Source organism: Podarcis tiliguerta, assembly GCF_965153285.1.
Source record: "Podarcis tiliguerta genome assembly, chromosome: 3".
Lineage (NCBI taxonomy): Eukaryota > Metazoa > Chordata > Lepidosauria > Squamata > Lacertidae > Podarcis > Podarcis tiliguerta.
Genome location: NC_139536.1, coordinates 55,261,906 through 55,282,591, shown reverse-complemented (window position 1 = coordinate 55,282,591; position 20,686 = coordinate 55,261,906). Strand labels below are relative to the sequence as shown.

At 39.9% G+C, this 20,686-nt stretch overlaps 1 protein-coding gene across 1 annotated transcript in view; it reads left to right on the top strand.

The window, feature by feature from the left end:
- MTHFD1L (methylenetetrahydrofolate dehydrogenase (NADP+ dependent) 1 like) overlaps positions 1 to 20,686 on the top strand; it is a 108,928-nt gene that overhangs the window by 5,097 nt on the left and 83,145 nt on the right. The window contains exons 3-11 of the mRNA XM_083434832.1: positions 554 to 604; positions 695 to 748; positions 3,078 to 3,202; positions 4,547 to 4,647; positions 5,824 to 5,963; positions 12,347 to 12,458; positions 14,142 to 14,233; positions 14,617 to 14,714; positions 18,395 to 18,568. Of these exons, the coding sequence (XP_083290958.1) occupies positions 554 to 604; positions 695 to 748; positions 3,078 to 3,202; positions 4,547 to 4,647; positions 5,824 to 5,963; positions 12,347 to 12,458; positions 14,142 to 14,233; positions 14,617 to 14,714; positions 18,395 to 18,568 (947 nt within the window). The remainder of the gene's footprint in view (positions 1 to 553; positions 605 to 694; positions 749 to 3,077; positions 3,203 to 4,546; positions 4,648 to 5,823; positions 5,964 to 12,346; positions 12,459 to 14,141; positions 14,234 to 14,616; positions 14,715 to 18,394; positions 18,569 to 20,686) is intronic.

Below are 20,686 nucleotides of genomic sequence, written 5' to 3'. Positions count from 1 at the left end.
AAGAGTAGTCCCAATTAAAACATTGGTTTCTTAAAGCTGGATTTGATAACTAAATAACTGTTCTGTACAAAGCAACCCACCGATGTGACTTCTTGCAGTAAGGCTGCTGGCATCCTGAAAACATACCAAAGACTATAATCCTCTGTACTGCTTCCCAGTGCTCTAATTTTCTATGGAGTGCTCTGGGAAGCCAAGCTAGTATGTTTCCATTTTTATCTTGTCAGGGATTGCTTCACTTCTATATAACCACAAGAATGTGCAAGCATCAGGGATAGGTTTTTTAGCAACTGGGAATAGGGCTTGCAAAGCCAAGCTACTCAGTGCCAAGAATTTGCCCAAAGGTGCTTGATTGTGCAACATACTCCTTTTATATTAAGAAACTCACCATTTCCATTCAGTTCAGTAAATCGTATTTCTTACACAGTTGCAAATTTCTCATCAAGTATTGATTGCAATTTTTTCTTTAGTTACAAATTGTTTACAGTCTCATTTTCTTTGACACCATTCCTAACTTGTTACAGTTCTCTTTTTACTTTTCTTTAATCCCTTCAAGGTTGGCGATGATGATCTGGGGCAAGAAATTATCAAAAACATTGCTGAAGAGGTGAGAGTATGGAAATACTTGTTTCTTCCAAATTAAACTGAGAAATTGTTGGTCTTTCTAGAAAATGTTTTTTCCCATTTTTCTTTGCAGATTGGCCTGAACCTTGTTCATATTTGTCTCCCTCGCAACTATACTGAACATGAGGTAATAATTTATGAATTTAGGGCTTCCCCCGATTCAGTAGTGCTGAATGGCTAATTGATTGAATTCAGAAAAAAGCTCATAGAAAAGGGTTGTTGGCTTTCCTACCCCTTCTTTCCCCCAGTAGCTTCCAAAGGCTTTACCTAAAGTTTGAGTGTCCTCCTGGATAAGCTGGGCTGGGCTGGGCTGTGGTGTGGGAAGGCTTGCTGAAATTTATGTAGAGGCACCTTCCATGAGAGGATCTCTCACTTTCCTCTTGTTCGCTCTGCATCATAGCCCATCACATTCAGGAAGCTTAACAAACAACAACAACAACAATTTATATGTACCCCACCCATCTGACTGGATTGTCCCAGCCACTTTGGGTGGCTTCCAACATATATAAAAACATACCAAAACATAAAACCTTAAAAAGCTACCTATGCAGGTCTGCCTTCAGATATTTTTTAAAGGTTATATAGTTACTTGTCTGCTTCTTGCGGGATTTGAAGGGCTGACAGGAGAAGGGGCCGCAAAATTCTTCTGCCCACTTCCTTCCAGTGGTGCTTCTTGAAATACGTGCAAAAATCTTTATGTGCGTTTCCCCCCCACCCCACCCCACCCAAGCACTGCCTATGGTACATGCCTGTAAACTGCCTAATAGTATGATCCAAAGCACATATACTTGCATATATCATTGAAGTGTCGTGCCTGAGTCTATGCATCTGAGAAATAAGCCCACAAATTCAGTAGGGTTTACATCAGTGTAAGTGTGAAGAGGACTACATCCTTGTGTTTAAATACACTTAGTTTTGCAACTGAATACCCATAAGAACAGCTCTGCATTTGGGAAGCCTAAAAACAGGACATGAGCACAATAGCACTCTCTTATTCCTAAGGAATGTTTACTCAGAGGTAACCCCAGTTACCTAGGAGTAAGACCCATTGTATTCAGCAGAACATACTTGTGAGTAGGCATGAGTTGGAGTCTCATGGATTACATGTTTAGTCCCGTTGAAGTAGTTAAGGATAGCATGACTCTTTCTAAAAATAACAAAGGAATTCAAAGTTGAGATTGATAGTCTTCAGTCCTCAGCTCACCCCTGTTAATAATATATAATGTATTGCATTTGCCTACAGATTTACATTATCTCTGAAAACTTGAGCTGTGTACTGTGGAGGGCTGCCTGCTGTTTGATTGCAGGTGTCTCACCCAGACATTATTGCAATAAGAAATCTGCTATGTTTAGTTACAGTATGTTATATTGCATGGTAAGGCCATTACCAATAGAATATTAATAAGGGCGAGCTTTCAATCTGCAGTTATTACAGTATTCCTGCGTAAGTAGCTGTCATAACCTACACTTACAATATCAACAGATCTTCTAACAATGGAGAGGAATGTAAAACTTCTACAAAGCTCTTTGAGGCTATCTTGCCTGGTCATCCCACAGTGCCTCATGCTCTGAGAAAGGAGAGACATTGTGATGGTGGGAGTATGAGAGAGAGAAGCAGAAGCAGAAGCAGCTAGTGGTGGTTGCAGGAGCTACAAAGAAGGTGGGAGGAGAGGAGGCTGAGTGGGTGGAGGGGAGGTTGCCACCCCTGCCAATCCTACCACCTTATCTTAACGTTAGTGTTAGAAATCTATTTCCCCTTCCTAGAGCTGCTTTCATGAGACACACTGTTCCCACTGACCATGCGACAAGTTTCTTCTCCATGTATTGTTCTTAAGTGCAGAAAATTCCACAGAACAAACAGAAGACATTCGCCTATGTGGTAAAAATAATCCACTCCGTTAAAATTGTATGCCCACATTTTGGAAGCATTATACATTCGACATTCTTCCATGCCATGATGATGTTTTTATATTTGTTGTCTCGTTTTCACTTAATAAATGGCATGCTTCAAATAATAAATTTGCTGTTGGCCTGCGACCATGTCCTTCCCTTGTGGGTTGTTGTGGGTTCCTTCTAGTTCTAGAAATACTGTATATCTGTGTCGGTGCTGCGATCCCCTACTTGACCAGCTCCCACCCATCTTCAGCCTATTGTGGTATCTTTAGACTACTATAGTACTGACTCACAACTGTATTGTGGGATGTAGCAGTTAGTATGCATTTCGAATGATAGATCAGTGTTCAAGTGCCCAAAGGTGGACTTTTACAGCAACACACAATCATAATAGTGAGTGTACCTTTGCTATATTCTTTCAGTTTCTGCAAGCGAAACATCATGTCTGATTCCATTTATAAATGATCCAATTTTCATTATATATTAAAATTCTAATATTTGATCATGTCCTTCAAGCTGATCATTTTTAAATCCTGATTTCTTAACTTTCTATTATTTTCTAGGTTATAGATGAAATTGTAAAGCTCAATGAGAATCCTAAAATTCATGGTCTTCTCCTTCGCCTCAGTAAAGAGTCATACACAAGCAAAATATTGAATGCTGTAAAACCAGAGAAAGATGTGAATGGGCAAGTTAAATGCTATTCAGTCTCCAGAAAATGTGGATTCATATGGGCTTGGATCCAGATGTTGCTGCCACCAGTGAAAGGGAAGGGAGATGACCCACTCCCTCTGCAGTCAGAAATATTTATTAACTTTGTTTACTTCATTTCGTTTTTAATACATTTGTAATAATCTGTATTAAAATGACAAATGACTGAATGTGTGGATTAAAGTGCATATTTGCATGTCAGTGTATGTCATGGTTAATGGTTTGCTGTGAATGCAGAGATTGCTCCTGTTCTAGCAAGTGGGAACAACAAACCATGATCCTTGACTTAGCATTACATCTAAGCTGGAGGTTGTGATTTGTTTTGCACCAAACTATGTTCTGAAGCCAAAGTTAGTTCTTGGCTTGACCATTGTGGTTTGTGGAAGTGAAATAAACCATGATGGCTCAGTCCAAATGTAGTGCTAAGCCAAGGATTATGGTTTGCGATGCCTGCTCATTAGCAAGGGGGAGCAAAGTGGGCATTATCTCTGCATTCATGGTGAACTGTTCATCATTGGGTTACTGTGACATGTGAATGCAGTCAATGAGTATATTTCTCTTAATGTACGAACCAAACCTATATGTTTTCTAGGCCACACCCAGCCCTCTCTGAGGTGCCACCCACCCACCTAGTTTGCAACAGCTGTAAATGCATGCCTTCGAGCATCAACATGGCTGACTGTTCTCTTAAAACAAAAGAAAGTGGGTTTTAATTTAATCCTTATCCTAGCCTAGGCATAATTCCCAGTTCCTAATTTTGAAAATAATTTGACAGCAAAATATATACGGCATCCATTAATTTGGCTTTGATAGATAAAGGATTTAATTTAAGTATGTTCCAGTTTGGCCTGACAAATGGTGATCTACTTTCTTGTTTTTAGCCTTTATGGAGTCTAATTGCCTAAGATATTATTCAAAGCTATTATTCATTTCATTTACTTTGAAAAAAATCCAGGAGAATTGACCTGAGTATAAGCAGATATTTAATTTGTAACAGATGAGGAACTGAGAATTTTATTAACTATTGAGAGGCAAGGGTACAAAGTTTCTCTGGAAGTGATGTTCTGTTTCAAACCAAATTGGTAATGGCAATTCTAAAATGTAGTGGAAGCATTTATGCACATTCAGTGGATGCAGCTACACTGCTGCAGAGAGAAAATGGGTTACTAAAGCTATAGTTTCTCATGATCATGTACTCTAGCTTACACCACCCCATTATAGTTTGTGTGTGTTAATAAGTGAGCATTTGTTTCTATATTTTACATACACATGCTGTCTCTCACATACTCTCTCTCCCCCCCCCCTATATTTTTAATTGCAGAGTAACAGATTTTAACTTGGCAAGGTTGGTGCATGGAGACATGCATGGATGTGTGATTCCCCCCACTGCTAGTGCGGTGGTCAAGCTTCTGGAAAAACTAGGTACAAGTAATTGTTTGTTATTTATTATATTCAGCAACAGTGCTTAATATGTTCACATGCTAGTTCAGCCATGCAGTGACTAATCTGGCCAGGTCAGATAATGGTTTCTCCCTTGAAAAACAGTGACTCTACCATGCAAGGCCATCATAATATATATGTATGTAGACCTACATTAACCTATTAGCAAAGCCTTCTGGGTGCTTTAACTGTGGAAATGCAGAAAAACCATGAAATGTGTAATTAATTGGCCAGAGAATTCAGCTTCCTAAGAATGTCTACTTCAGTTGTGGCATTTTAAAGCAGGTTTGGGGGCCTTGTCATCCGTGCATGGGGCGGGCTTGCGACCAGCCCGCAACTTCATTTCCCCAGGAAGGGAAAGGGCTTTGTCGGCTGGGTGTGTAAGCAAAGGAATGTCAGATGCATTTGAGTCTGTGTGGATCTGGATCTAATTAAAACTGGATAGATTAGCAATGGGTGGCGCTGTGAGTTAAACCACAGAGCCTAGGGCTTGCTGATCAGAAGGTCAGCAGCTTGAATCCCCGCGATGAGGTGAGCTCCCATTGTTCGGTCCCAGCTCCTGCCAACCTAGCAGTTCGAAAGCACGAAGGGCAAGTAGATAAATAGGTACCGCTCTGGTGGGAAGGTAAACGGCGTTTCTGTGCGCTGCTCTGGTTCGCCAGAAGCAGCTTAGTCATGCTGGCCACATGACCCGGAAGCTGTACGCTGGCTCCCTCGGCCAGTAAAGTGAGATGAGTGCCACAACCCCAGAGTTGTCTGCAACTGGACCTAACGGTCAGGGGTCCTTTTACCTTTACCTAGATGAGCAACATATGCAAGCTTATTTAATTTAGCAAGATGCCATCAACGTCTCTGCTACTCAAGCCAAGACTGTCATTCCTTTTATGAATACATGAAACTTTCTTCTGTCCATTAATCTGTCAGAGTTGATAAAATATCTTTCTGTCCTTCTTACATGATGGTCTTGGTCATCAGAAAAGTTTCTGGAGCATAATGCTGGCCTATTCAATGTTTTAAAATTGTAACATTTTCCATATGAGAGATTGTTGCGGGGAAGGGGGCAAGCTTCTGTATTAATGTCTGTAGTTCACTTGTTTCCCCAGTACAGTTTGCCAGCAATGTAGCTAATTGGAGCAACTGTTATCTTCTCCTATCCAGCACGTACTACCCTAGATGGAAAAAAGGTGTTACTTTTGGGAGTTCAAGGACCTTTAGAAGTCTCTTTGCAGTGCCTTCTTCAAAGAAAAGGGGTCATGACTATGAGTTGCATGTGGAAAATGAAGCAGCTTGAGACCATGGTAAATATACCAAATGCTTCATACTTTTTCTCACGTTTACTACTTAGCAACACCCCAGGTTCATTTATTTTTATATACTGTGTGTGATATATATCTACGAAAGCAAATATATATATATATATATATATATATTCCAAGAACTTTTGCTCACTAAATAAACTTCACTCATTTATTTTTCTTTGCATTCCTTAGCACGATGACCTGTTTGGTTTCTGTCCTATCCTCTACACGTAGTGATATTTAGAACAAGCTTCATGTTCTCTAGCCTTCCCACATACTCTCCTGCCTTTCCTTATAAATATAACTTCTGATCCAGGCAGCACAATAGATTTCTAAGCATGGGCGCTCACCTCAACCTGCATGTTCAAATTGCTATAAAAGAGGGGTTTTAATATCCAGAGTTAGAGGAGACCCTGTGTTCAGATAAGCATGGGAAAGACAAGTTTGTTGTGTTGCATTCTATTCAGGGTCAGAGGTGGTGGAAGCATGTGAGCCTAAGGTCTGCTCTTGATTTCAGTCTGTGTAAAGTCAGGGAAGGAGGGAGGGAGAAATACTGTAACAGGCTTTGGGACAGAAGCACATATTCCCTTTATTCAGAGCCATAGCTACAGGGGAGCTAGCTGGGATTTTTGCCCCGGGTGAAGCCTCCAGAGGGGCGCCATTGAGGCTTCCAGCCTCTGTTTGTGTGTGTACACAAATGTGTGTGGGGTGTGTTCCAAACTGCATTGTTGAGCTGGGTGATATAAAGCCTAATTTTGCCCCTGCTTTATCCTACTGGCAGAATTCTGTTGACCGTGGAACTAATTAAATGCATAAAAGCCGTTTCTGAAATTTCCCACCATTGCCATGCTCTTTAGAGTGTTTTATATTTAATTTGACTGATTGCTGATGTTTGTTGCTTCATGTTATTTTGCTGGTATTTCAGTGTGCTCATGTTGAATTATTTATAACTTGACAGCTTGCTCGTCATGTTTATTTTCTGTGCTCAAGTTTCCCAATGTTTCATAGACATTCCCAGAAGGTGGCAGCCAAGTCAAGCCAAGTAAAAAAGTTTTACATGGGAGTTCATCTTTTGGTCTTTGCAGTTCATCTTTTGGATTCAATACTCAAAACGCAAAGTATGTTTTCCCTAAGCAAAGCAGCTGTGATGCTAACACATTTCTCCTTTGGCAAGGCACTGTTTTTACAGCTGTTGATGTTACAGCAACATTTTACATGCTTTAAGTGATGGACAGAAGTTAAAAAAGCATAAACTTCATCCACAATGGTAAAACAGCCTCTCTGATTTTAGAGATTTTGACTTTGTCTTATTTTCCCTTACACCATGCAGTTTTATTGATATTTCATTTTTGAATTTTGTGTCCATTTTTTGTGCAACTGCATTAAAAAAAAAACCCAATAGGTTATGCAACTCATATAGAGGAATCCTCATTAATTCAAACAGACCATCCAGGGAATAAATTGCAATCACTCCCATTCTCCTTTATCTTATTATTTTTATTATGAAAACAACTATTTCTGTCCAAATGCTTTCTCATAATCATAGTAAATTTTCTGAAAAATCCTACAACTTAATTTTGATGGGAAGACAAAATTCAAGAATCAGGTAGCAAAAAGTCTGTGACTTGCTAATTAATTTTGCAATTTAATCCAGTTTGCTGTTGCCTGAAATCTACTTGGGAAGTGCCCTGCTTGTGTATGTGTTTATATAATATAATCTCTCTCTCTCTCTCTCTCTCTCTCTCACACACACACACACAGTTTCCCCTACAAAATGGAATACTTTTGAATTGGCTCAGTGCCCTCAGATACTTAAAAACTAGTCAGAATAGATTTCATAAGCCAGAGTTGCATTGTCAAGCAAATAATATCTCCTTGGTTCTTAAAGATAGATTACTTGCTTTCAGGAACAGAGCCATTCTTTTTAAGTACAGTGGTGCCTCCGGTTGCGGACAGGATCTGTGCCGGAGGTCCGGTCGGATCCCGAGGTTTCCGCAACCTGAGGACCGCTTCTGTGCATGCGCGCAGTGAAACCTGGTAACATACTTCTGGATTTGCCGTGTGCGCATCCCAAAGTTTACGTAAATGGAGGTACGACTATATAGTGAAACCTATAGGAGACCCAAAACATTTGGATCATGTGAAATCTAAGTACAGTGGTACCTTGTTATTCAAACAGCTTGGCTCCCGGACAAATCGGCTCCCGAATGCCACAAACCCAGAAGTAAGTGTTCCGGTTTGCGAACATTTTTCGGAAGCTGAATGTCTGACGTGGCTTCCATTTGAGTGCAGGAAGCTCCTGCAGCCAACCGCAAGCCACACCTTGGTTTCCGAAGGGTTTCGGGAGTCGAACGGACTCCCAGAATGGATTAAGTTCGAGAACAAGGTACCACTGTAAACCATTAGAATAGTTTACATATATTGAAGGGAAATGAGAATTATCATCCTTAGTGCTATACTTCTTATAGCACTAAGAAGTAGTGCTATAAATCTATAAAACAGGGTTTTTTAAAAAAATATTACATTGGTCCCACATTGTGAATTGTTCTCCCACATTGTTCTATAACCTGTGTGAGTTTAGTGCTCTTTAGAATAACAAATCTTGAGGGTTGACTAGAAGAGTGCCAAGAGTATTTGTGAGCTTCACAAGCTCCAGTACACACACATTGTTCTCAGTCCTTTAATAATCGTTCAAGAGTACACTGTCAGATTACAAGCACCATTCCTGTCAGCTGTTGGGTTTTGAAACCAGTTTGCTTCTCAGTCTTCTTTAACAGCAAATATAGTGAGCATTAACCATGACTAGTGCCAAATTTGAGTTGGATAGCTGTAGCGCTGGAAAAATGGACTGTGTGCTCTTGCAGGGATGAGCAAATGTTAAATCTCTGCTGGCCTCCAAAGACAGAGCATCAGCAAAAAATGCAATGGGAAAATACATATTTGAAAAAGTGTACTTGGCGATTATCCACCTTCAACAAGATTGGATTACCGTGATATCCCCCCACCACAAGGAAAAGCAGCTTTCATTGGGGGGGGGGGAATACTTAGGTCAGGGAAACAGTGCAGGAGGAAAGCTTAAAACTCTCCCATTGTTATGATCAAATTTGGAGGCCCTTGTGACTGCCTTAAAGAAGAAGGGGAACAATGAAAGATTCTATCACACATCTCATGTGTAATGTGTAATTTGGCCTTGAGATTATTTTGTAGCCATCTATCATTTTATTTTATTTCTCTTCATTTCCTTTGATTTTGGTGGACTGGACACCCAAGTCATATTTCTTTAACTTACAGATCAACTTGATTTTAGTTATGACCATTTGTCTTGGCACAGCTGCCTTAAGGCTTGCATGGTCTTTTAACAGAGGAGGAGTGTTCACCCCCCCCCCCGAATTCTTACTTGATCAGAGATGGCAAAATACAAAGAGCAACTGTTTATTAAATGCCAATTCATCATAAATGTGTGTTTGATTAAGAAGGGAGACGTTTAATAGCAAATGTTTTAGGTAAGATGTGCTTGCCTATTATCTCTCTTAAAATTTATGTAGAAATCTTGCACTGTTTGGACAATATTTGCTTTTCAGATACTTCAATCACATAACGCCAGGGAATATTTAAATTTGTGCTTCCTGAATCAAAATTCAGCTGGCCTTGGGAGGGAGGGGATGATGAACTGTGTTCCTGAAGCAAACTGATAATCAATAATCCTGTTGGTAGAAAAATAACTTTATATGTTTATGAAAAGTATGATGTGATAGCAGGTGATGGCAAAGACTGAGATCCTATAGTGTAGACTCTTCTTTTCTTTTGCAAAAGCAGAACACAAAGTCACTGTTAGATACTGCCTTGTAATAACAATAATTTTCCATGGCATTGAATCATGTGCTCTTACCCTTTTACTAGCAGGGGAAATGCTGTTAATGGCTATTTGACAAACATACATAATGTATTCCTTGTGGAGAGAAAATTAAATTGAAATTATATTCCACCTATAGTCCACATCATTCTTAGCTAACACATGCCCTTATTGTACCCATTGTTGTGGGCATCCATTTGTTGCCGGAGACAATGGAGTGCACCTTTCGGGGTGAAGTCAAACCATTGCTGTAGAAGCACCAAAGTGACCTGCCAAGGCGCAAGCCTGGGCAGTGTGTAAAGAGGCCCTGGGCTGCCCAGACAACATAACCCCCCTCTCGGCTTTCTCTGATGTGGTCCAAAAAGGAAAGCAGAGCAATATGTTTGGCACCAGCTGGGCTGCAGGAGTTGCTTGAAGGAGGCATACAAGACTGTTAAAACTCCGAAGCCTGTGAGCACTTTCTGAAGTCCTTTTGCATGCTACTAGGACCAGTCTCTTCACCTCTTAACTTCTTCAGTGATGCACAACTTAGCAGAGTAGTGCAGCTTTTCCTAGGCAACAATGGAGACAGTCAGGAACAAAGCTGAGGACTAGTAGCTTGATTTTGTAGTATATATATATGGCAGTAAACTCACAAGCTATATACAAGTTACTATATACAGACACAAACCTCATCACTCTCCAAGCACTCCAGAATACTCCTAACTAGCCAAACGATGTCATAGGACATGCTGCCTATATGAGAGACCTCAGCCAACCACCGAGCTATTACTAGGTCCTCTAATCCAGGCAAATTTATTCCGTGCTCTGTCTCCCTAGCCTATAGTCAAAACACTAATTGCTCATTTGCCAAGCTGCACATATACTATGAACTCCAACATAAATGTGTGTTAGATTAAGAAGGGACTCCACTCCGGATTTGGGTAGGGTTTGCTCCTCAGCCTTTTCTTCTCCTGAAGATATCCTGCAAGGCAGTGGAGGTTTAGGATCAGAGTTTTCCTTCTCCTAGAGGGGCTACCTTTCCAGGTTGATGTGCCCCTTCTGTCCCTCACTTCCCTCTACAGCACATGCGGAAACCACCTTCTTGACCATTGGACTCACTATTGGTCACATCTGCTCAATCCTCCAGAGCCTGTCTTTGCAGGCAGGGGAAGTCCCTAACTCACCAAGAGTTTGAGGCCCATCAGCTACCCTTGCCGGGTTTAGCTGGCCAGTTGAAGCCTTTCCCGGGGTGTGGCCGCTGTCACATGCTGACGGCTTCTAGGAGCCACAGGTGAGTGCAGGGTGGGAGCCAAAAGTGAGCAAATTACCCCAGGAGGAGCATGTGTCCCCCACCAGAGGTACTACCCTCCCTTAACACCCCATACAACCCATTAATATCTTAACTATACATTTTTAATTTGATAGTGGGGTGTTCTGGTGTAATTTTGTAGATATTGATTCCAACTGCAGGGAAAAGTAATATTTATGCTGATCTCTTCATAAGCAGGGTTTCCAGTTGTGTGACATTTGCAGTTACGTTATCATTATATTTTGGCTTAAAGTGCTTGTATTACTGTTATTTTAGGGTTTAGTTTTTTTATCTGGGGAATGGTGGGTCTTCTAAGCCTACATCAATAAAAAAGCTCGTTGAAATTAGCTTGTGTGCTGCTACAAGCTAAAGTTTCAAAGTATTTGTTGGTGTTAATCTCCCCCAGATTGGAGGAAGAAAATGCCAGCTAGAATGGGTTACGCTTTTGAGAGTGAGTCTTTGGAGATCTTCGCCTAAGTGATTGTTTCATATGACATTTCTTCATTCTTTGCCGTGTGATTTCAACAATAGTTTCTCAAACCTCATTTTACAACTTAACTAGTTAGCCTTGGGAAGTATGTGAGCACTTCCCTGCATCTTCAATAGTATTTGGCTGCAATTATATGTAGCATCTGTTTTGTATTGAGTTCACTGTCTGTTTGGAAACCATATGGTGCATTTGCAAGGAGATGAACTTGATTATTGAATGGGTCTTTACACCTCCAATTTAGTTTTACATTTAAGTGTACTGGATATACCTTTCTAATTCTTTTAATTTTGAACACATTCACTCCATTTAAATCATACGGGGGAAACAATGTCCCTAGAACAATGACACAATCTGAGTCCCATTGGGACCTTTTCACATCCACTCAAGCATCTGCCAAACAATTCTTTGTCTGCAAGTGGCACATTGCTTGCATTAATTTTGATGAAGGACATACCTTGCCTCAGAACATCTGCAGTGTGGGGAACTGTTGGAGCCATTGCATTGGTACACTAAAAATCTTGCCAGGTGGAAGAGGTGAATAATTTATTCTTGGACTGAACATTTGTTCCCTGTGGAGTGGATTTTGGGAGGCTGTAGGGCCAGGAAGAGGAGGATTCACCTGATCACAGTGGTTTAAGCATAGCATCCACACAGCACGTTAGGTGTCATTCTGACAAAACAATCTAGTACATTTTATTGTTAGCTAATTCTTTATTTGTATGACATTTCTCTCCATGCCCATCTCCTAGCTTCATGATGCTGATATGGTGATAGTGGGTAGTGCCAAACCTAAAGAGATTCCAGCTACTTGGATGAAACCTGAGATGACCAGTGTGGATTGTTCACGTGACTTTTTATGGGGTGAGTTCCTTTCAAGCTGTGCAGTGTTGAATAGCTAGTGTATTTGTGTCCACTCATATTTTTATCCCTTCTTCCACCATATCCCTATCAGTTTTCGGTTGGTACAGAAAACTTAAATTGTCCGGATCAACTCAGAAATGCAGTCTGTACTGTGCCAGTCAGATTGTGCCTGCCAATAACACACATGAATGTTTACCTAAATATTTCAGTGTCAGAACGAACATACAGGGGTAAAAAAAGGGGAGTCACAAGATTTTAATAAAAGAAATATGTTTTGTTTACTGCCTGCACAATGTCTGTGTGCCTTGGGGCATATGTTTTTGTAATAGGCTGTCTCTTGGAATAGCCTGGGAAGAACAGCAGAAGCACTCTGCTTATTTATTGTTTTTAAATATATATTTATTGTTTTGTGGGGGAAAGTATATGTATTAAATGCGTGCATCTGTATTAAACACATACCTCTGATAGAAAGAATGTGCATAGTTTAATTGCAATGTAGTTATTGATGCACCTATTGCTTTTACCTGACAGAAACCACAGCACCAAAGAATCTGAATGTTTCCCTTTTCTTTCCCTTTAATTTTTATATGTATATTAAATTCTTTCTTATTTTATGTTTTAAAAAGTTGCCTGGTGTTATTTCATTCTATAAGAATGCCCTGCTTATCGTCTGTAAGACCATAACAGTGAAAATGCTGCTTGGAGTAAAAAGTTACCATTGAACAATTTTGTCATTTCTTTTTGTTGACTTCTGCTCTTTTATTTGATGCTATTTTATATTTTGCTATATGTTAGTTCCTTGCATGAAAGGTAAGAGCTCTAGAAATTATATAGCTGTGATGTGGTAAAACCACAGTAACCTCCTTACACTGGTAACTCATTCACTACATACACCTGAAAGTGAACAGTTAATTGTTCCCTTAATTTTTTTCCCTTCTATGCAAAGTTGTTAACCCTCCCTGTTGTATTAACTAATTTCATAGTGGCATAAAAGAACTGTACTTACACTGCTCAGAGATTTTTAAAACATTAAGCAGTTTATAAATAGATAGATAGAATGACTGACTAAATGATACTGGAAATGATGGTAAAAACATGGAATTATGAATGTTTAGGAGGAAATTAATGGACAGTTCCAGGTCAGCATTATTTGTGCTCAACAAAATGATTGTCCTGTTGCCTTTTCTTTGCTACTGGGTACCAACTGGCCATTCCTGTTGACTGCTGCTGCAAGCTAGGCATGTTTTTTCCCTCTCTCTCCATCTTGGTTTTGGTATTCAGGTTCACTGATACTGTGCTGTAGTAACTTCATATTCACTGTAGTCACTGGATAATGGAGAAGCTCATCTTCTCAGAGAGCAAGTTATCACTAAGTCAGTGTCTTTTTAAAAATCATATGAAGATTGCAGCATCAGCTGATGCCTGAAAGTGATCTTAATGAAATCAGAATAGATCATAAATGTAATACATTTGCACTAGAATGTTGCACAACATCTGGTGTTGTATAGGGGAATATTGACAATGGAAAATGTGTTGGAAAAGACATTTTTTCATAATGTTTTTCTCTACTTATTGTAAGGGCTTCCTAACATTTTATTAAACTTTCCATAGCAATGTTTGGTTATAGTTCTAATTGTGTTTCCCGATTAATTTATGTGATTATTTTCAAAAAATATTTTGCAGGACAAAATGTGTCTGGCGAACAGTCAGTTAGGAGCAGTGACTCCCCTCTGAGTGAGGATGTAGGTCAGCTGGCAATGGCAATGTGCATGCAGGTTTGTAAGACTATGTACTACCTTTTTGGCCCTTGAAATATAAGAGAGAGAAAATAAGGCAGTCCCACAGGCTCACGAGCAGGAGTTCTTTTTGTACTGTGAATTAATCAATGTGCACATGTACTACTGGTTTGCATTAGCAATCCATAAGGAAAAATTAGCCAACTGAAAACAGTGGCAAAGTGTGCAGGCACAATTGTGTACAGCATGGGACACAGGGAACCCATGGAACACAATCCCTAATTAGGCATTTCCCACAACTAAATCACCCTCCTTCATACCTCAAAGTTTATGAAAACAGGAAATGGACTTGAAAAGTGTAAGAAACAGAATATGGGTTTCAAACTGTATATTACAATATATTTTTTCCCCTTTCGAAAAAGAACTTTGTAAAGATCAGTGAGCAGTGGATACAGACCCAACAGTATAAGAGCTGGAATCTTCGCTGCTTAAAGCTGCAACCCCTTTCGCCCGTTCCCAGGTATGTTTGTATGTATTTAAACTATTTCTATCCCACTTTTCAGCTACATAGAATCATACAATTTGTAGAGATGGAAGGTATTCTGAAGGTCAGCTGGTCCAACTGCCTGCAAATGCAGGAATATTGTAGACGTGACTTACGGTGTAGATTGAAAATGAATATTAAGTATATGCAATAAAATCACAATAAAATACCAAAGAATTGAAAGTTAAAAATGAAAGCACTATTTGCAGTGCCTGGGTACAAAGTTAAGAAGCATAAGACTTTTCTTTCAAGCAAGCGGTTCAAGTATTAAACTAAGCCCATACTTTCTGACCCCAAAGTGGTCAGTTTTGTAAGTTGTTTGCCAACACTATTTATTTATTTATTAAATAGCCAGTGGGGTTTTTTTTTATTTCATCCCTTCCTCTAAGAAGCTAAGGTTGCCGTTCATCAGTAGTGGCTATGAGGTGGAGTGGAGCTGCCTTCCTGATCCCAGCATCACTACAACTTGCTGGGGCAAAGTGGGATGGAAGCAAAGTCAGGGCTGTGCATACACACCTGTGTGGTGATGGATGAAAGTATTCATAATTTGTCCTACACCTCTAGAGGATTTGTGCATAAATTGGCTTAGGGAAAACCCTTTATTTTATTTGACAAAATAACATTTTAAAGATTTCTACAAACAATTTTTTTTAATGTGCCTTAATACCGTGTGTGTGTATGTGTATTCAGGCTGTCTGTTTTGTTTTGTTTTGTTTGCAACCAATTTGAGTTCTAGCATTTGAGGCTTCTAACAGAACAGCACATTTCCAGATGGCTATAGGAAAAAGATTCAATATCTTTAAATTTTCACAGATCCAATAAATGGATTCTCCCGCATTCCAAAACGGGCAGGGAGGAGACAATTAAAAAAACAAAAGCAAACCAACCCCATAAATTAGGTCAACATGTATATTGTGTTATGGGTTAGGTTAAAATACATGTAAATATTTTATAATTTGTAGGATTTCTGTTTGGCTATTGGAACTACATAACTGTTTATTTTACACACAAATGAAACGTTGGTGGACAGGTGGAAGATATAAAGTATCCTCATTCAATAATATGCTGTATTATAGTAAAACAGATGAGATTCATTGAAAAGGGACAAGAAAGCAACATGCAAATTGAAACTGTGAACATCTGTGTTAGGCTCTCTCTGAACTCCAAGTATTAATTAGAGTTATTTCCAAAGATATTACTGTAACATCTGCAGGGTTTCCTCCCCAAAATACTCAATAATAAAATTCTTAAAGTAGGTGCAAGCTCTCTGCATATTTGTTATGCTTCAGTCATGTTCTTGCATGGGGCTCCCATGAGCCACATACCTGCTTGGCTTAACCAACTCTGCAGCATAGATCCATTTTCACTTCAGTGTATCGGTGCAGAGGATAGCGGGGGTGACTGAATCCTGAAAGATAACATTGCAATTATTCTTGAATACATCGACACATTTAACATCTGGTAACACTTGCTATCTAAAACACTCTGGCAAACACTGCGGACTGCAACAGCTAGGCATAAATACTTGACTTGCAATTTATCTACTTCCAAGAGCTTGCCAGCGCATGACGTAACTGCATCTTGCCTCGTGTGAAGAAGTGTGACGGTGACCAAAACAAAGTTACACTGCTGCTGATGCTTTTGTGCTGTCACTCAGTCCTTACCTGGCCCCAGCTGTGCTAAGCAGAAAGCAGGTGGCACCCATGGGGCCTTTCTTCCCATTTTGAATGCCAGGTGTGGAGGCAGTTCCAAACCGGGGGGGGGGGGGAGGGAGTGTGCAAAATCTTAATGCTTCCTTGTCCCCACGATCCCAGTCCAGCTTGCTACATCCCCTTCTGGCTGTGTATATTTTAAAATGAAATATGCCAGAGCTAAACGTATTCATAATATATTGAGTTTGTCATTGAGGAGCCAGGAAGGAAGAGTGCTCAGGGCTTTTCCAACGCACCTTAGCCATCCAGTATTTACCCAGTTTGAGCCCTTATGAATCCCCCTGTATCAAGTTGAAGGGATTCGGTGTTGGAAGGTTAACAATTATGATTCCATCTATTGCTACCAGTTCATTGGAATCCTGCTGTTACCAGCACACAGCTTTTTAATGTGAAACACCATAGAGCAGTAGCTCATGCTGAGGGCAGGCAGAATGAAAGTGATTGCTGCAAGGGAAGACGGCTTGAGATGATTTTGTAGCAGAGACAGAAAAGCCTCCTAGTGAATCTTTGAAGCTTTTTTCCTGCCAGCAGTATTTACATTTACAGTAGTCCAATGCCTTCTAAAAATGGAAGATTGCCTTGTAATCTTCTGGACAAGCAAAGCTCTTCTTTGTATCCATGTCGAGCACAACTGATACGATTCACATTATCCTGACTACAGTATTTCCTCTATATAGCTTGACACAGATACAATATCCTTGCCTTGGCTTGTTTTTGCATTTTGTTGTTCTCCCCACCGCGTTTCCCCCTTGTTTGGTTAGGTATCTGCTTTGTATCTGCCCAGTTATACTACCTAATGGGGGAGCAGCAGCACAGTGTGTGTGTGTGTGTGTGTGTGTGTGTGTGTGTGTGTGTGTGTTAGCATCTCTCTCCCAAGTTCAAATATATCAATCCCTGGGTTTCCCTTTATAAATATCAATCAGCCAAGAGATTTATGCCTAAGGAAATGTGAAAGCATTGTAGGGGCTTTTCTAGAGAGTAAAATATTATTATATATGTGTGTGTGTGTGTGTGTGACTCAGTCCTCTTCCTTCCTCAATTCCTTCCTTCCTTCTCTCTCTTTCTCTGAGATCAGTATATAAATTTAATAAATCATTATCATCCTCCTCTCTCTCTCCTCTCTCTCTCTTTCACTCTTGCCATCTCTCTTTCACACACCCCATAATTGCTACTACTGAGTTCTGGCCTTCATTTACAATTAGTTTTAGTCACCTCTATATATTAAGACCAGGGGCGCGGGTGGCGCTGTGGGTAGAACCTCAGTGCCTAGGACTTGCTGATCGTAAGGTCGGCAGTTCGAATCATGGGGTGAGCTCCCGTTGTTCGGTCCCAGCTCCTGCCCACCTAGCAGTTCGAAAGCACCCCTAAGTGCAAGTAGATAAATAGGGGCCGCTTTATAGCGGGAAGGTAAACGGCGTTTCCATGTGCAGCGCTGGTGCTGGCTCGCCAGCTGCAGCTTCGTCACGCTGGCCACGTGACCCGGAAGTGTCTGCGGATGGCGCCGGCTCCCGGCCTCTTGAACGAGATGAGCGCGCAACCCCAGAGTCGGTCACGACTGGCCCTGACGGGCAGGGGTACCTTTACCTTTATATAGTAAGACATTTCCAAAATGGTAGTATTAATGTTTTATAACTTATTTTACCTCAGGCATATGCACACTTATTTGGAGGAAGCCCCACAGGGCTTACTTTCGAGTAAACATACATGCATAAGATTGCAGTGTAAGTTTGCAATTTTATTTATTATTTATTAATTAAATCTATATACTGCTCTTCATCGTAGATCTCAGGGTGGTTCACAAACTAAAATGAAGGAACAAGAGGACCGTGACATGCCAATAGTAACTCTGTGGTTCTCAGTATTTTTTTGCTGCCATCTGCCTCCTTGCTTATGACCATCTAAGCTGACAGAGATCTCCTGGCTCTAATTTGTTTTCCTTTGCAGTGATATTGAGATTTCCCGAGGACAGAATCCAAAAGCTGTTGATGTCCTTGCTAGGGAGATAGGATTGCTTGCAGATGAAATTGAAATCTATGGCCAAACCAAAGCCAAAGTACGTCTGTCCCTGCTGGAAAGGTTAAAAGATCAACCAGATGGAAAATACGTGCTGGTTGCTGGGTAAGAAGTATTTTGTTTCATTTTCTTACTAAACTCTCCCAACTTGCACTTCAACTTATTTAATAGGTATTTTTCCAGATTTTAAGTCCACAACACTTAAAAATATTCTCCCTCTCTCTCTTCTTGTAGTCCATTTATATTTTCAAAAGGGGGGGGGGATGGGGAACTACTCAAGAAAAAGTATAATTTTTTTTTTTAGAATAGAAGGAATTAAAATAACAATGCTTGTTTCCATCTTAAATGCCCTATGTAATTGATAAGCCCTTTGCAAATATACATCAGCTCAGGGCTTATTTTATCTCCAATTAATCTGGGGATTAGCAGCAGATGCTATGCTGGTCTGCTTTCAGACTTAGTGGAGTATACCAGGTGGTGGTCTTATAAGTTTCACCTTTCTCCATTTTAAGCCATGAATCCACCTATCCTGTCTCACTGCTCTGAATTATGACTGTTCTGCTAAGTATCTTTAAGTACATTGGGTTCTATCCATTTGAGTCTTGCTTGAAGGCGCTTTCATTCAGTGGAACTTCCATGAACTAAAAATTGGAGTGGAGAAAGAGATGATTTTCACAAATTTTCCCTTTCTCCAATGCTGGGTGAAAAGTACTTTCATTGGTCTGTCCTGAACCTTTCAACATTCAGTTCCAGCTTCCAGTATTATGAGAGAAAAACTTCTACTTATCTACTTTCTTCTTACCATGTACAGTCTTATAGACCTCTGTCAAACTGAACAATTTGTTATCATTTGGCTACCTCACTGCTCATCCCTAATTCTAGATCATTTATAAATAAGTTAAAAAGCACAGGCCCCAATACCTATCCTTTGGATCTCCACTTTTTACAGCCCTCCATCTTCTTCCTGTTCTCTGCTTCCTGTTTTTAAAACAGTTATTCTACCATGTTTATGCTGGCCATTAAAAATACATTTTTCCATAAATATAAGTTGATGGTTTCTGATTTTAAATTTGTATGTGTTTCTATTATATATAGATATTACTGTAAACTGCATTCATGTTTGTTATGTTAAAATGGTAAATAAATAGTTTTATGAATAAAATTAATCTAGGGCAAGTGATTGCAGAATAGGAATAATTTATTTTGCACTGTTTAGTGATGGGGTTAGGAGAGAGATTCTTCTAGGCTTCACTTCTTTAAAAGGTTAAAATATTTTAGGACACTGACTATATGAATTGTAAAAGAAAAACTGCCAAAGGCTAAGTTTCGCTTGCTAGTCCATTTTTAGAAAGGGCTTCTTTCAAATTAAGCCCTTGGCAAATCTGTTTTAAACCAAAGGAAAAGTGAGAGGAATTCAACTTATTTCCATATTCTCCTTTGAAGTGTCCTAATAGATTCAGAATACTATATTAACTACTTTCTAGTCCCCCACTGCCTTACATATCCAGTTTACAAAATGAGAGAATGCCCTTACAGTTTGAAAGTTTCATTGTTTTTTAATTAAAATATAGCAGAACGTGTGTGTTTTTCCACAGAGAGCAGATGGAGTTTGGCAACATTCTCTGCGCTCACATTGTCAGATAGCAAAGAATTCAGTAGAAACAATTGTATTTCGGAAAAGGGTTATTTCTTAATTAGTATTCAGGACAGCATGAACTGTGCTCTCACTGTCTGTCTGAAGTAACAGAACATTCAAATAATAGCTCACAAAAAATAGGCTTTCTCATTGACCCTGTTACTCAGTAGGTCTTTAGGTAGCTCTTGCAGACCAGTTTCTCTCTTTGGCCAAATTATGGAATGAGACTACGTGTTCTGCTGTGTGGCTACTGATGCAAATAGCCCCATATCTAGCCTCCACTTCTGTCATGTCTCTTAGGACTTACACTTACACCATGGTGCTTTTTTATATACCTACTCATGTGCCAGTGGAAGGAGAGATTTCTGGACACGCTTCCACAGACAACATGTGCATTTTAACACTACTTCTGTTTGGGTCCTTGGTGCTGATAGTCACAAACTGGATCCACAACATCTCCAAGCCTCCAGGTTCAAAATCCATGATTGGCTTCTGGCAAACGACATATTTCATGGTACTAGATGGGCTGGAAAAGAAAACTGGTCAGTCCTCTTGGCACCAGTGATCATAGTTAAAAGCTTTATGCC